This window comes from Entelurus aequoreus, linkage group LG10 (assembly GCF_033978785.1).
Source record: "Entelurus aequoreus isolate RoL-2023_Sb linkage group LG10, RoL_Eaeq_v1.1, whole genome shotgun sequence".
Lineage (NCBI taxonomy): Eukaryota > Metazoa > Chordata > Actinopteri > Syngnathiformes > Syngnathidae > Entelurus > Entelurus aequoreus.
Genome location: NC_084740.1, coordinates 55,842,537 through 55,859,845, shown reverse-complemented (window position 1 = coordinate 55,859,845; position 17,309 = coordinate 55,842,537). Strand labels below are relative to the sequence as shown.

Genomic DNA, 17,309 nt, shown 5'->3' with positions numbered 1-17,309 from the left:
CTTCGTATACCTACCTTTCCTTCTTCAACTGCCTTCCTTCCTACCTACCTTTCCTTCTTCAACTGCCTTCCTTCCTACCTACCTTTCCTTCTTCAATTGCCTTCCTTCCTACCTACATTTCCTTCTTCAACTGCCTTCCTTCGTATACCTACCTTTCCTTCTTCAACTGCCTTCCTTCCTACCTACCTTTCCTTCTTCAACTGCCTTCCTTCCTACCTACCTTTCGATCTTCAACTGCCTTCCTTCCTACCTACCTTTCCTTCTTCAACTGCCTTCCTTCCTACCTTTCCTTCTTCAATTGCCTTCCTTCCTACCTACATTTCCTTCTTCAACTGCCTTCCTTCCTACCTACCTTTCCTTCTTCAACTGCCTTCCTTCCTACCTACCTTTCGATCTTCAACTGCCTTCCTTCCTACCTACCTTTCCTTCTTCAACTGCCTTCCTTCCTACCTTTCCTTCTTCAATTGCCTTCCTTCCTACCTACATTTCCTTCTTCAACTGCCTTCCTTCCTACCTACCTTTCCTTCCTGAGACATCTTTCCTTCCTCAACTAACTTTCTCAATTTCCTTCATTCCTGAACTTCCTTCCTTCCTGAATTTCCTTCCATCTTAAAACTTCCTGATGGTCCTCCTACCTTTCTTCCTGAAACTTCCTTACGTTGTCCTTTCTTTCTGGACATCCTTTGTGAACTTCCTTCGTTCCTTCCTTCCAGAACTTTGTATCTAAACTTCCTGCCTACCTTCAGTATCTTTCTTCTTAAAACCTCCAGAACTTCCTTCCTGAACTTAGTTAATGAACGGTTTGCCTTCCTTCCCACACTTCCTTTTTTCCCTTCATTCTTTCCTGAAACTTCCTCAACCTCCTTTCTTAGACTTCCTTCCTAACTTCCTTTTTAAAGTTCATTCCTTCGTGAAACTTTCTAAACTTCCTAACTTCCTTCCCTCCTGAAACTTCTTTCTTTCCTTAAAACTTCCTTCCTTCCTACAACTTTCTAAATGTTCTTCCTTTCTGAAACTTTCTAAGCTTCCTAACTTCCTTCCCTCCTGAAACTTATTTCCTTCCTTAAATCTTCCTCCCTTCCTGAAACTTGCTAACCAACCTTCCTTCCTTCCTCTCTGAAACTTTTTAACTAACCTTCCTTCCTTCTTTTGTGAACTTCCTTTCAAAGTTCATTTCTTCCAGAGCTTCCTTCCGTTCATCCTATAAACTTCCCAAACTTCCTTCCTTAATGCTACATTACTTCCTGAACTTCCTTCCTTAGTGAACTTTGTTCCTTCCTGCCTAAAACTTTCTAAACTTCCTTCCTGAAACTTTCTCACCTCCCTTCCTACCTACCTTCCTTCCTACCTACCTTCCTTCCTACCTACCTTCCTTCCTGAAACATTCAAAACTTCCTTCCTTCCTTTTTGAAACGTTTTAAACTTACATTACTTCCTAAATTTCCTTCCTTCCTTCCTTGCTGAAAGTGAACCACCTTCTTTTCTTTCTGAACTTTCTAAACTTCCCTAATTTTGTTCTACCTTCCCAAACTTCCTTTTTCCTGAAGTGTCACTTGTTGTTGTACAAGCGGTACACTGACTACTTTAAAGTGCAGCACGTCCAAGTTCTTGTCTTACCTGTCAGAATAATTGTATATAAGTTATCACACAACTTTGTGTTCCCATCATTTCAGCTCGCCCTGCGAGAAGACAAAAGCTGTCTTTCATCTTATCAAGCGAAAGGCTTGTAAAACTCCACTGTGTGCGATGGGATGCGACATGGAGGTGTTGATTTCTTTGATCTATTGTCAGCCACAGGAAGACTTTGTCCTGACCCGAGATCTACAAAGTGGAGAGGGAGCAGGACCTGACAACGCTCCAGGCACCTTTTCTGTGAACTGTTTATGACTGAGTGCAACAGCTGTTTATGACCACCTCCCCTTAGGAGCAACTGCGTAATGTAATGTGATGCTATGTAATCAGAAAAGGCCCAAATAAAAGAGCGGTGTGGTGACGCTGTACGAGGGTGCAGGCACACAGGCGCTCTCCTCATGAGCTAAATATAATCCTGTCTCTGTTTGATTTCCTTTGCTTCTTGTCTTGTCTAATAGATGTCATATATGTGAACCTGACATTACCTGTAAAGGACTCGTGTGTGTTGTTTAACATTCAGGATTGGAAATGTAAGTTTTGCATTCTGCTTGTCACAAGTGTGCCTTGCATCCAGGTTTATTCTCCATGTCACCAGTTTACATTCCTCTGATGTGAAAGGAACTGCCAGGGGGGAAAAAAAGTCCAAACCAGCGGGACTAATGAAGTCTAGTGGAAGGATGCCAGGCCAAGGATCAGGAGAAAGTCTTAAAGCTCCCACTTCCTGCCTCCCTCCCATGCTCCATTGTCCCCTCAAACATTGTCCTCCTGCACTGTCTTCAACCTTGCAGAATTTGGCGGCGCTCGCATAAATTTCCCCCGAACCGTCTGTGGCTTCCTCTATTCAGGAACCACACAGAAGCTCAGAGACGTTTCCAGAGAGGAGCTTTGGACTGGCCCAAGAATGTGGTGAGGGGGATTCCTTCTTGGCCATACCAAGTCTCAGTGAGAGAAAAGGCTTTGAAAATCAACTCATTCTTGTCTTGTTCAGGGTTGTTGTTTTTTTTAACCACGTAAACAAATCTGCTTCGTCTTTTTTCAATCCATAACTATCGATATTTAGCGGCTTTTGCTCCAGGATATTACACGTAACAAACATCAGCTTTATAGATGCCATGTAGTGAGGGTAACAACGTCCTCATCATATCAGTTGTGGTAAAGTTCTTTTTTTTTCCAACTGGGGGGAAAATGGCAGCGTTGCGCCGTTTATTAGACTCGATGCCAACATTTGTAACTTTTTGTAAAAGATTCATCTTAAAACCTCTAAAGGCTTAGTGGCCACATGCGTGGACAGCACCTTTTAGCTCTTATTTCCAAAATTGTGTCCACTACTGAATTGGGGTTTTATGGCCACTTATGTGGACACTTATACTGCCATCTGGTGGTGTCAGAAGAGTATAACATACAATGGAATTTGGGAAAAAAAAGTGTAAAAATAAGAATTAGCATGTCACTAAACATGACGTACACGTTTGTGTACTTATGGACTAAGTGCATCATATCAAAAGATGATTCTTAGTTTTTATTGTAATTAGGGTCCAATAAGCCCAAATAGCAAAGATTAAAAAAAAAAAAAAAAAGCATGTAAGAGATTTTTAATAATAATTGCTGTATTTTTGGTCACTAACTGGATTGTGTGCAAATAATGTGTAGCTTTTGTGCTTGTAAACAATATTGAACTGTTATGGGGGATTGTGCATTCCAATGCTAGCGTAACAACTGTACGTAATTAATGCAGAGCTGTTTTCATTTGAATGTTGTGTTATTTGTCAAGTATGAATGTGTGTGTATTCCCTTTACCTTAATGTTGTACATTTCAGACCGCAGGGCGAATAGCGGCTGTTATTGCAGCAGCTGATGGGGGTTTTCAAAGAAATAATTAACATAGATTAAAAAATTCAAAAAGGAGTAAAAAAATACTAAATTTAACATGTTTATAAATAGTAAGACGAGCATAATATATTTAAATTTATTTTGAAAATAAATTTATAATTTCAATCATTTAATGAACCTTTTATCATCTTTCTGACTGATTGTATTTGAAGGTTAAATATTAGGGGTGATCCCCCCCCCAAAAATCGATTCACATCCAAATCACAATTTGTATTTTTTCATATTCTAAATCGATTCAGAATTTTCTAGATTCTATCTTTTTTTTACAAATGTTTTTTTTTATATATGATTTTTTAAATTAAAAAATATAATCGATACTGTTGCTTTTATTAATTTTTTGTTTTCCTTTTTATTTAGTATTGTATTTGTATGTCTTTGTAATAGCTTTGTAAATGTATATCCAAAGTAGGGCTGCAACTAACGATTAATTTGATAATCGATTAATCTGTCGATTATTACTTCGATTAATCGATTAATAATCGGATAAAAGAGACAAACTACATTTCTATCCTTTCCAGTATTTTATTGGAAAAAACAGCATACTAGCACCATACCTATTTTGATTATTGTTTCTCAGCTGTTTGTACATGTTGCAGTTTATAAATAAAGGTTTATTTAAATTTAAAAAAAATAAAAAAATAAAAAATTGTTTTTTTTTTTGTTTTTTTTAAAAAGCTTCTGCGCATGCGCATTGCATAGATCCAGCGAATCGATGACTAAATTAATCGGCAACTATTTTTATAATCGATTTTAATCGATTAGTTGTTGCAGCCCTAATCCAAAGTATTATTGTAAAGCTGCGATTGGGTTGGATTGGGGGCGGCTCTATTTTATTTTGTTAGATTGATTAACATCGTCTGGTTTCTGTAAATAAATGTTTTTATTTTGTTTTTAAAATAAGTTTTTTTTTAAATACGTTTTTAGGCCAACACTGCACGGATAAGTCAGCAGCCCGGAGGACTTTTGTAACCTGTAACCTGTTTTAAAACCATTTTTATCATCATTTATATACCAAATAATATCATATGAGAATCAATTCTGAATTGAATCGTCAGCCCAAAAGTCGGATTGAAATCAAATTATTATTAATCAAATTAATCAATATTATGCTAGATCCACTTGATGTCCATTGCACCAAGGTTTCTCATTGTCATCCCATTGGGTTGAGTTTTTCCTTGCCCTGATGTGGGATCTGAGCCCAGGATGTCGTTGTGGCTTGTGCAGACCTTTGAGACACTTGTGATTTAGGGCTATATAAGTAAATATTGACTTATTGATTGATTGATCAAACCATATACTAAATATATACCATAATTCCCTGCTGGAAAGCCCTGGCCTCAACCACATCAATCAATCAATCAATCAATGTTTATTTATATAGCCCTAAATCACGAGTGTCTCAAAGGGCTGCACAAGCCACAACCACATCCCACGTGACTTTCAGAATGGAGACTGGCCTTCTGCTGGGTCTCAAATCACTGACCTATGACCTCATAATTGCATAATTAAGCAAAGATTCCTCACAAAAAGTGTTCCTCACCAAAGGCCGTGGAACCCTCGGAGCCGGTGCTGGACGACTGGTACCCGGGAGCGTCGTAGGAGCTGAGGATGCTGCTGTCCATGGACTGAGAGATGTCGTGCAGCTCCTCCATGAAGTCGTCGTTGGCGGCGCACAGCGGGCTGCCCAGCATGGAGTCCTCCAGGGGTGAGGGGGGGCGGTAGTGGCTCTCCATGTCCACCATAGCGGCGGCGGCGGCGGAGGCCTTCTGCCGGCTCACTCACTCACTCATCAGACTGGAGGAAGAAAGAAGGATGGTGAACACGCAGACGACTAACTCTTCTATTCAATGAACTCCCACAGTCATCAGGTGTGTGGTCTACACAAGCAAACAACTCATGACTTCCTCTTATGTTGCTTTACACAATTGTCACTTGAACACCTTAAATACAAGACTTCAACTTTCAATATATTCTGCAGTTCAGCAAAGGTTTGTACGTCTCGTTAAAAAAAGTAGCGTATTTACCGTACAACAGGGGTGCCCATATATATATATATATATATATATATATATATATATATATATATATATATATATATATATATATATATATATACAAACCCTGTTTCCATATGAGTTGGGAAATTGTGTTAGATGTAAATATAAACGGAATACAATGATTTGCAAATCCTTTTCAAGCCATATTCAGTTGAATATGCTACAAAGACAACATATTTGATGTTCAAACTGATAAAAAAAATTTTTTTTTGCAAATAATCATTAACTTTAGAATTTGATGGCAGCAACACGTGACAAAGAAGTTGGGAAAGGTGGCAATAAATACTGATAAAGTTGAGGAATGCTCATCAAAGACTTATTTGGAACATCCCACCGGTGAACAGGCAAATTGGGAACAGGTGGGTGCCATGATTGGGTATAAAAGTAGATTCCATGAAATGCTCAGTCATTCACAAACAAGGATGGGGCGAGGGTCACCACTTTGTCAACAAATGCGTGAGCAAATTGTTGAACAGTTTAAGAAAAACCTTTCTCAAGCAGCTATTGCAAGGAATTTAGGGATTTCACCATCTACGCTCCGTAATATCATCAAAGGGTTCAGAGAATCTGGAGAAATCACTGCACGTAAGCAGCTAAGCCCGTGACCTTCCATCCCTCAGGCTGTACTGCATCAACAAGCCACATCAGTGTGTAAAGGATATCACCACATGGGCTCAGGAACACTTCAGAAACCCACTGTCAGTAACTACAGTTGGTCGCTACATCTGTAAGTACAAGTTAAAACTCTCCTATGCAAGGCGAAACCCGTTTATCAACAACACCCAGAAACGCCGTCGGCTTCGCTGGGCCTGAGCTCATCTAAGATGGACTGATACAAAGTGTAAAAGTGTTCTGTGGTCTGACGAGTCCACATTTCAAATTGTTTTTGGAAATTGTGGACGTCGTGTCTTTCGGACCAAAGAGGAAAAGAACCATCCGGATTGTTCTAGGCGCAAAGTGTAAAAGGCAGCATGTGTGATGGTATGGGGGTGTATTAGTGGCCAAGACATGGGCAACTTACACATCTGTGAAGGCACCATTAATGCTGAAAGGTACATACAGCTTTTGGAGCAACATATGTTGCCATCCAAGCAACGTTACCATGGACGCCCCTGCTTATTTCAGCAAGACAATGCCAAGCCACGTGTTACATCAACGTGGCTTCATAGTAAAAGAGTGCGGGTACTAGACTGGCCTGCCTGCAGTACAGACAATGAAAATGTGTGAAGGCTAAAATATGAGAAAGGAGACTGTTGAACAACTTAAGCTGTACATCAAGCAAGAATGGGAAAGAATTCCACTTCAAAAATGTGTCTCCTCAGTTCCCAAACCTTTACTGAGTGCCCTTTCCCAACTACTTTGGCACGTGTTGCAGCCATGAAATTCTAAGTTCATTATTATTTGCAAAAAAAAAAAGTTTATCATGTCAATCATTTTTTTATTGTGCATTATTATTGTGCATTTTTGGCCGGTGCGTCTTATACTCCGGAGCGACTTATAGTCCGAAAAATACGGTAAATGAACATTTTTCTGTAATCTAATAATAATCGTTTTAATCAATGAATGCTTCCAGCCCGAGTACCAAAGCATTATCGACATGTGCAAACACCAAATGGCATAAAACACATGCGAGGGTAAACAAATGCAAACCACAAATGCGGAAAAACACACAAAATTTGCATTTTTTTCCGCGGCTTTGCAACTCTTCTTCTCTAACTGGCAAACGCCACGGCCTCCTATAACCCAAACCCTAAGTCACAGGCAGCCATCCTGCCTTCACTGTACTGTATGTCACCTCTTCACTACAACATCATACTGTATGTCACCTCTTCACTACAACATCATACTGTATGTCACCTCTTCACTACAACATCATACTGTATGTCACCTCTTCACTACAACATCATACTGTATGTCACCTCTTCACTACAACATCATACTGTATGTCACCTCTTCACTACAACATCATGCTGTATGTCACCTCTTCACTACAACATCATACTGTATGTCACCTCTTCACTACAACATCATACTGTATGTCACCTCTTCACTACAACATGGTACTGTATGTCACCTCTTCACTACAACATCATACTGTATGTTACCTCTTCACTACAACATGGTACTGTATGTCCATGTCCTTTGTCCTCACAAGTCACAAGTGCAATGATTACTTCTCATTCCTACTTTGTGGAGATACTCGTCTTCCACCATTAAAAGTATGTCCCAAAGAGTCACAAGTTCAGACAGGGATGTGTGTTATTTCAATAGGTGCTTGCTCCGGGTGCCTGTTGACATAATATACCTCAGGCCACATTGCTGTCTCAACATAATATACAGTAGGAAAGAGCGTAGTAGACTTGTGTACCATAATTGTTATTTAACTCAAAGGGCTACAACCATTAATTAAATCACATTATTTGCTAAGAAAAAAGACTGGCGAGTGGGTGGCGGCGAGTTCTTCTTTCAGTTTATTCTATTAATGCACACATGCCAAGAGTGCAATTTCCATATGAAGAATATTTATTAGAAAAAAGAACGGAGGTTATGACAAACGTAAAAATAGCTTTCCCTAAAATTTACATTGAGGCTATGAAGTGTGTTTTATCCGATTACATTGCACAAATTAATAGATTACTCGAAAGTACTTTTCTGATTCTGATTACTAAAAATAAAGAATAGCTGCAGCCTTAGTCCCTATAGAACAGTGGTGGGCAAACTTTTTAGGCTCAGGGGCCACATTGGCTTTTGAAATTTGACAGACGGGCCAGGCTAGCACACGAGGCATTAAAGCAGGGGTCCCCAAACTACGCCAGCGTCTAAAATCCGGCCTGCAGGAAGTCCCAAGTAAAAAAATAAATAAAATAAATTTAAAAAAATAAAAATAAAAATAATAATAATAATAATATATGTGTATATATATATATATATATATATATATATATATATATATATATATATATATATATATATATATATATATAGTTCAAAAGTTTGGGGTCACCCAAACAATTTAGTGGAATAGACTTCATTTCTAAGAAAAAGAATAGACTGTCGAGTTTCAGATGAAAGTTCTCTTTTTCTGGCCATTTTGAGCGTTTAATTGACCCCACAAATGTGATGCTCCAGAAACTCAATCTGCTCAAAGGAAGGTCAGTTTTGTAGCTTCTGTAACGAGCTAAACTGTTTTCAGATGTGTGAACATGATTGCACAAGGGTTTTCTAATCATCAATTAGCCTTCTGAGCCAATGAGCAAACACATTGTACCATTAGAACACTAGAGTGATAGTTGCTGGAAATGGGCCTCTATACACCTATGTAGATATTGCACCAAAAACCAGACATTTGCAGCTAGAATAGTCATTTACCACATTAGCAATGTATAGAGTGTATTTCTTTAAAGTTAAGACTAGTTTAAAGTTATCTTCATTGAAAAGTACAGTGCTTTTCCTTCAAAAATAAGGACATTTCAATGTGACCCCAAACTTTTGAACGGTAGTGTATATATATATGTATTTTTTTATTTTATTATATATATATATATATATATATATATATATATATATATATATATATATATATATATATATATATATATATATATATATATATATATATATACATATATATATATATATATATATATATATACAAACCCTGTTTCCATGAGTTGGGAAATTGTGTTAGATGTAAATATAAACGGAATATATATATATATATATATATATATATATATATATATATATATATATATATATATATATATATATATATATATATATATATATATATATATATATATATATATATATATATATATATATATTTATTTTATTTTATCATTATTTTAATTTGTCCTTTCTATTCCATTTTCTACCGCTTGTTACTCTCGGGGTCTCCTAGCCACTCGGGCAAATCATATTGTCTAAAAATTTATTTTCCCTTCAATAACGTGACATCGTGCTTGTGCCGCAGTGTCGGGTGAGCGCATGGCGGCAAGTGCGTGCTCTTTCAATCAATTAGTACGCGAGGAATATATATATATGTATATATATATATGTATATATATATATATATATATATATATATATATATATATATATATATATATATATATATATATATATATATATATATATATATATACACAGCTCAGCCCCCAATGCGGCCCCCAAGTCATGGGCTATTTTAATCATAATAAATAAATAAATAATAAATAAATGGGTTATACTTGTATAGTGCTTTTCTATCTTCAAGGTACTCAAAGCGCTTTGACACTATTTCCACATTCATCCATTCACACTCTGATGGCGGGAGCTGCCATGCAAGGCGCTAACCAGCAGCCATCAGGAGCAAGGGTGAAGTGTCTTGCCCAAGGACACAACGGACGTGACTAGGATGGTAGAAGGTGGGGATTGAACCCCAGTAACCAGCAACACTCCGATTGCTGGCACGGCCACTCTACCAACTTCGCCACGCCATCCTCATATATATATATATATATATATATATATATATATATATATATATATATATATATATATATATATATATATATATATATATATATATACATATATATATATATATATATATATATATATACACACAGCTCAGCCCCCAATGCGGCCCCCAAGTCAAAACGTTTGGGGACCCCCGCATTAAAACATATCATATCTGTTGGAACTAAGAGTAGTCTATTCCGACATGGGCTATTTTAATCATAATACATCTATTTTCAACAATATCATACCATCAAAGATACATATTACAGGGTTATTAACACTTACATTCTCTTTTAGTGGCAGCTTTGTATGTTGATCACCTTTTTTTGCCAGTGCCTCGGAGTCTAGTACCGCTTTTGTTGTGGCAATTCTCAAAACCAATATTTGCTCAATTCTGTTTTAATATTTGGCGGGCCAGATTAAAAGGGACCCCAGGCCCTGGTTTGCCCACCCCTGCTACAGAACCATGTCACTTTTTCGTGAAACAGTGAAATTATTTTTTTAATTTATTGCTGTAAAAAAAAAAAAAAAAAATTAAATGGTATGGTATTCAATTCATTTTGGGTTTTTTTTAAATATAAAAAAAATGTTTTTAGATAGGAAACATTTCCAAAGTTAAAAAGTGTGTACACAACTTTGGGACACCCCTGATATATTATATCATGAATATACAGTACAGTGGTATTGTATACATAATATCATTTAATACACTGTATATTTCACCAAGAATCATTGTTATTTTTGGGGAATACACTTAAAGGCCTACTGAAATGAATTTTTTTTATTTAAACGGGAATAGCAGATCCATTCTATGTGTCATACTTGATCATTTTGCGATATCGCCATATTTTTGCTGAAAGGATTTAGTATAGAACAACGTCGATAAAGTTCGCAACTTTTGGTCTCTGATAAAAAAAAAAACCTTGCCCCTACCGGAAGTAGCGTGACGTTGTCAGTTGTTCACTCCCTCATATTTTCCTATTGTTTTCAACGCAGCTAGAGCTATTCGGACCATTACCCCATTAATTTGAGCGAGGATGAAAGATTCGTGGACGAGGAACGTTAGAGTGACGGACTAGAATGCAGTGAAATACATATTTTTTTTCGCTCTGACCGTAACTTAGGTACAAGGGTTCATTGGATTCCACACTCTCCTTTTTCTATTGTGGATCACGGATTTGTATTTTAAACCACCTCGGATACTATATCCTCTTGAAAATGAGAGTCGAGAACGCGAAATGGACATTCAGTGCCTTTTGTCTCCACGACAATACATCGGCGAAACGCTTTAGCTACGAGCTAACGTGATAGCATCGTGCTTTAACTGCATATAGAAAGAAAAAAAATAAACCCCTGACTGGAAGGATAGATAGAAAATCAACAATACTATTAAACCGTGGACATGTAACTACACGGTTAATGCTTTCCAGGCTGGCGAAGGTTAACAATGCTGTGCTAACGACGCCATTGAAGCCTACTTAGCAACCGGACCGCACAGAGCTATGCTAAAAACATTAGCTCTCCACCTACGCCAGCCAGCCTTCATCTGCTCATCAACACCCGTGCTCACCTGCGTTCCAGCGATCGGCGGAAGGACGGACTTCACCCGATGCGTTTGGCGGCCCGGAGACGTAGGAAGTCAAGGTGAGGTCGCCGGCTCGCACGTCTGCTCTCCAACAAAGTCGTCCTGGTTGTGTTGCTGTAGTCCGCTGCTAATACACCGATCCCACCTACAACTGTCTTCTTTGCAGCCTTCATTGTTCATTAAACAAATTGCAAAAGATGTCCAGAATACTGTGGAATTATGAAATGAAAACAGAGCTTTTTGTATAGGATTCTACAGGGTACCATAACTTCCGTTAAACTGACTTCGTCACGCGCATACGTCATCATACCGCGACGTTTCAGCCGGATATTTCCCGGGAAATTTTAAATGTCACTTTATAAGTTAACCCGGCCGTATTGGCATGTGTTGCAATGTTAAGATTTCATCATTGATATATAAACTATCAGACTGCGTGGTCGGTAGTAGTGGCTTTCAGTAGGCCTTTAAATGATAAAGCCTCCATCCACACACACACACACACACACTTCCCCTTCCACACACACACATACACACACACACACTAATAGCCTTACCGCTGAGACACCTGGTACTCCCTGCAGTGCAGTAATATTCACGTCAAGTTTATTCTATTTTGTGCTCAAGTTGTCGCTGCTTCAATGCACACCTTTATAGTTTAGCATGAGGAGAGTCTGCAAGCTGCTAAGGTTGAAAGTGCAAGCTGGCGAAGGTCAAAGTCAAAGGCGAGTGACGGTGTGCAAAAGTGCAGCAGCTGCGATCATAACCGCTCAGACGCCCCTCACCCCCTCACCCCCTCATTTGATGGACTTAGCTGGTCTGATGGACGGGCTTACTGAAGATTGACCTAGTTTACATGCCAAGCTCTGAAGTTTGCGGTGGAAGACACCTGTGTAAAAAAAACAATAAGTGGAGCTCCGCAAGGCCAAGCTTGTAGACCCGCTTCTCTTCTCTGAGTTCAGCCCAGTGACCTACATTCCTTCCTTTAACTCTTTAGCTGTCCTATCTAGTCATGATGAGGTCACTGCACATTGGGGGACTTGTTATGTCACACTACTTAAAGGGCCCAGGTCCATTTGACACAAGTCTACATGAGTCTATTGGAATTACAGACTGTAGTTGTAATATAAACACAGCTCTAAAGTGGCTTACATTAAAATGTCTTTATTGAAAAGAAGATATGTATTTAAACAATATTAGACTTAGACTTCCTTTTTATTGTCATTCAATTTTGAACTTTACAGTACAGATAAGAATATAATACAACATGTAGGGAATAAGCGGTAGAAAATGGATGGATGGATGGATATACACAAACCCCGTATGAGTTGGGAAATTGTGTTAGATGTAAATATCAACGGAATACAATGATTTGCAAATCCTTTTCAAGCCATATTCAATTGAATGCACTACAAAGACAACATATTTGATGTTCAAACTGATAAAAATGCATAATAAAGAAGGAAAAAAACATATATAAGTCGCACTGGAGTATAAGTCGCATTTTTGGGGTAAATATATTTGATAAAAGCCAACAGCAAGAATAGACATTTGAAAGGCAATTTAAAATGTCTAAAGCAGGGGTCACCAACCTTTTTGAAACCAAGAGCTACTTCTTGGGTACTGATTAATGCAAAGGGCTACCAGTTTGATACACACTTAAATAAATTGCCAGAAATAGCCAATTTGCTCAATTTACCTTTAACTCTATGTTATTATTAATAATTAATGATATTTACACTTAATTGAACGGTTTAAAAGAGGAGAAAACACGAAAAAAATGACAATTAAATTTTGAAACATAGTTTATCTTCAATTTCGACTCTTTAAAATTCAAAATACAATTTTGATGACATGTTTTAAATAGGTTAAAATCCAATCTACACTTTGTTAGAATATATAACAAATTGGACCAAGCTATATTTCTAACAAAGACAGATCATTATTTCTTCTAGATTTTCCAGAACAAATATTTTAAAATAAATTCAAAAGACTTTGAAATAAGATTTAATTTGATTGTACAGATTTGCTAGATTTGCCAGAATATTTATTTTGAATTTTAATCATAATAGGTTTGAAGAAATATTTCACAAATATTTTTCGTCGAAAAAATAGAAGCTAAAATGAAGAATTAAATTAAAATGTATTTATTATTCTTTACAATAAAAAATAAAAAAAACTTGAACATTGATTTAAATTGTCAGGAAAGAAAAGGAAGGAATTTAAAAGGTAAAAAGGTATATGTAAAAAAGGTATATATAAAATCATTTTTAAGGTTGTATTTTTTCTCTAAAATTGTCTTTCTGAAAGTTATAAGAAGCAAAGTAAAAAAAAATAATGAATTTATTTAAACAAGTGAAGACCAAGTCTTTAAAATATTTTCTTGGATTTTCAAATTCTATTTGAGTTTTGTCCCTCTTAGAATTAAAAATGTCGGGCAAAGTGAGACCAGCTTGCCAGTAAATAAATACAATTTAAAAAATAGATGCAGCTCACTGGTAAGTGCTGCTATTTGAGCTATTTTTAGAACAGGCCGGCGGGCTACTCATCTAGTCCTTAAGGGCTACCTGGTGCCCGCGGGCACCGCGTTGGTGACCCCTGGTCTAAAGAATAGTGAACAACAGGCTGAATAAGTGTACGTTATATGAGGCATAAATAACCAACTGAGAAGGTGCCTGGTATGCTAACGTAACATATTATGGTAAGAGTCATTCAAATAACTATAACATATAGAACATGCTATACGTTTACCAAACAATCTGTCACTCCTAATCGCTAAATCCCATGAAATCTTATACGTCTAGTCTCTTACGTGAATGAGATCAATAATATTATTTGATATTTTACGCTAATGTGTTAATCATTTCACACATAAGGCGCTCCTGAGTATAAGTCGCACCAAACCATGAAAAAAACTGCAACTTATAGTCCGAAAAATACGGTAATAAATTCATGAATCCCCTCAATTCCCCCCAAAATGTATGAAGTGGCTGGAATATAAAGACAATACAACATACATCCATAAACCTGGATGCATATGCAAAAGTGCAATATATTTATCTGTACAGTAATCTATTTATTTATATCTGCACCTTATTGCTCTTTTATCCTGCACTACCGTGAGCTAATGCAATGACATTCCGTTCTTATCTGTACTGTAAAGTTCAAATTTGAATGACAATAAAAAGAAAGTCTAAGTCTAATATGGGGAAATATACTTTTATTTTTTTTGTTTTTTTTGGACCAATTTTGTAAGAATTTTGTGTTGAGATGCAGAAGTGATCCAAACAATAACATTGGCCTGACAAGGTGTGCTCTTTAAATGGCTCGTATTAATTTACGTGGCCTAATGTTAAAAGTAAATGTTAGTTAAAAAACACAAACTTTTATTACTCAACAAGTTAAAGTTCTGCGTGAATAGATAAGTTAAAAAGTTAAAGTAGCAATGATTGTCACACACACACGAGGTGTGGTGAAATCTGTCCTCTGCATTTGACCCATCACCCTTGATCACTCCTTGGGAGGTGAGGGGAGCAGTGAGCAGCAGCGGCGGCCGCGCCTGGGAATCATTTTTGGTGATTTAACAACCCAATTCCAAGCCTTGATGCTGAGTGCCCAGCAGGGAGGTAATGGCTCCCATTTTTATAGTCTTTGGTATGACTTGGCGGGGTTTGAACTCACAACCTAGCCATCTCAGGGCGGACACTCTAACCACTAGACCACTGAGTAGGTTCATCGATAGCTGCATCCCTTTTTTTGTACATGCGGAAACCCTCTGTGCAGCAAACACAAAATAAATGGCTGTAGAATGACTTTTTAATACTGCCATGCTTTTATTTTGAAGCATGTTTTGCACTGAACAGGAAGTCGCCGTGAGCATGTTTAAATGGCGTGTGTAACTACACCGTGGGCATGTTGTGCTTTCACACAATAATGCAGAAGTCCAACACATAAACGGACCAATTCAGAAGCAGTCGACCATGAAGGTCGGCGTAGACTTCAGCTAGTATTCATATTACAACAATCCCCTTTGGATTTCATGCACAGTGTATGAGTCCAAGGATGTTTCTATTTTGTCATTTGATATACATGTTTACCTTTTCTTCCTGGGACACCAAAAGTGCTCCCAGCATGCTTTGTGACACTTGATTTTCATCTTGACATGAAAGCATAACCTAAAAAAGTGCCTGCCTGCAAATGTATTTTGAACTTTGAGAGATGCTTAAAGGCCATATTGCCCAGCTCCAGGGCCGGCCTGTGGCATAGGCCATATAGGCAAATGCTAAGGGCGCCGTCCATCAGGGGGCGCCACGCCAGTGCCACAAATGTTGGAGAGAAAAAAAAAAAAAAAAAAAGTTGGTACTATTATTTGTGAATACAAAAAATAATCCCACGTTAATTAAAATGCAAAGTAAAGCCTATTTAATAGAAATATTATTTGTTACAACATTACGCCCCCCCCCCCCCCCCCCCTCCACCTCCCCCCGCACGGTGCGCCCCCTCCCTTCCCGTATCATGACTCTTTTTGGACGTCACCACATAAAAAAGTCAACACAAGATGTCAAAACGGCCAAAACTGTCAAGTGCCCAGGGAAGAAAAAAGAGAAAAGAAGAGGAGGAGAAACGAGAAAAAGACAGAGGTAGCAGGTAGGTAACGTTAGCCTACATGAAATTATTTGTCTGTTACAGAATGTGATAGTAACCCGGCTTTTTAGCTAATGTTACATGATTCTGCAATTGCTAATCAATAAATAGCTAGTTCTGTTTTAATGTCGGGTTAATATTGTGGAGGGGACTAAATTGTTATGGAAAATAATAATGTAACGTTAGGTAATTACAGTACTCCCACCTTACATTCCTCAGGGACATTTGTATTAGATCTTTTAAGCAGGTGTTTTTTGTTTACATTGTTATTGCCTTCTGGTTAGCTAATGTTTGCCCTGCAGGTAATAGTCACTTTTCCACCCCTTTATATATTAGGTATAGTTGTAAGCCTAGTTGTTAAAGTGCACATCATTAATGTTAAATAAGCAATATCACATGAGAGGGAATGCTGTTTTTTAATTTGAGCACTGCTGTGATTCGGTTAAAGATAATCATAACATAACATTCTCATATAATATGTTAATTTGCTTTCTTTAAGTAAAAAAAAAGGTCAAAGACAAAGCTATTCGGTTTCTTGTGAGTATATACACTTCACTGCCGATGTGGGGGGGCGCCACCTAAAATCTTGCCTAGGGCGCCAGATTGGTTAGGGCCAGGCCTGCCCAGCTCTACGGTGTTGGATCCTTTGCTGTATTCTGTCTGCTAGTAATCCCTCCACTCTGACTGACAGGGTCCTGAAGCCTCACAATAGCCATCACATTAGGAACATCGCTCAAAAAGCAGCACGGTGGGACAGGGGTTAGTGCATGTGCCTCACAATACGGAGGTCCTGAGTAGTCCTGAGTTCAATCCCCACCCGAATGCAGCTGAGATAGGCTCCAGCACCCCCCCCCCCCCCCCCCCCCCGCGACCACAAGCGGTAGAAAATGGATGGATGGATGCCTCAAAAAGTTGTGGGCGGACTTTGATGAAACTTCCAGGAAATTTCCAATACGGGATAAGGAACAAGTTTTATAGAAGTTTTGATTCCGATTCAG

At 37.9% G+C, this 17,309-nt stretch overlaps 1 protein-coding gene across 1 annotated transcript in view; it reads right to left on the bottom strand.

Annotated features, from left to right (window-relative positions):
- Positions 1 to 17,309, bottom strand: part of pparab (peroxisome proliferator-activated receptor alpha b) — a 111,641-nt gene that overhangs the window by 44,344 nt on the left and 49,988 nt on the right. Inside the window, exon 2 of the mRNA XM_062061239.1 lies at positions 5,063 to 5,316. Coding sequence (XP_061917223.1) covers positions 5,063 to 5,264 — 202 coding nt within the window. The 5' untranslated portion in view covers positions 5,265 to 5,316. The remainder of the gene's footprint in view (positions 1 to 5,062; positions 5,317 to 17,309) is intronic.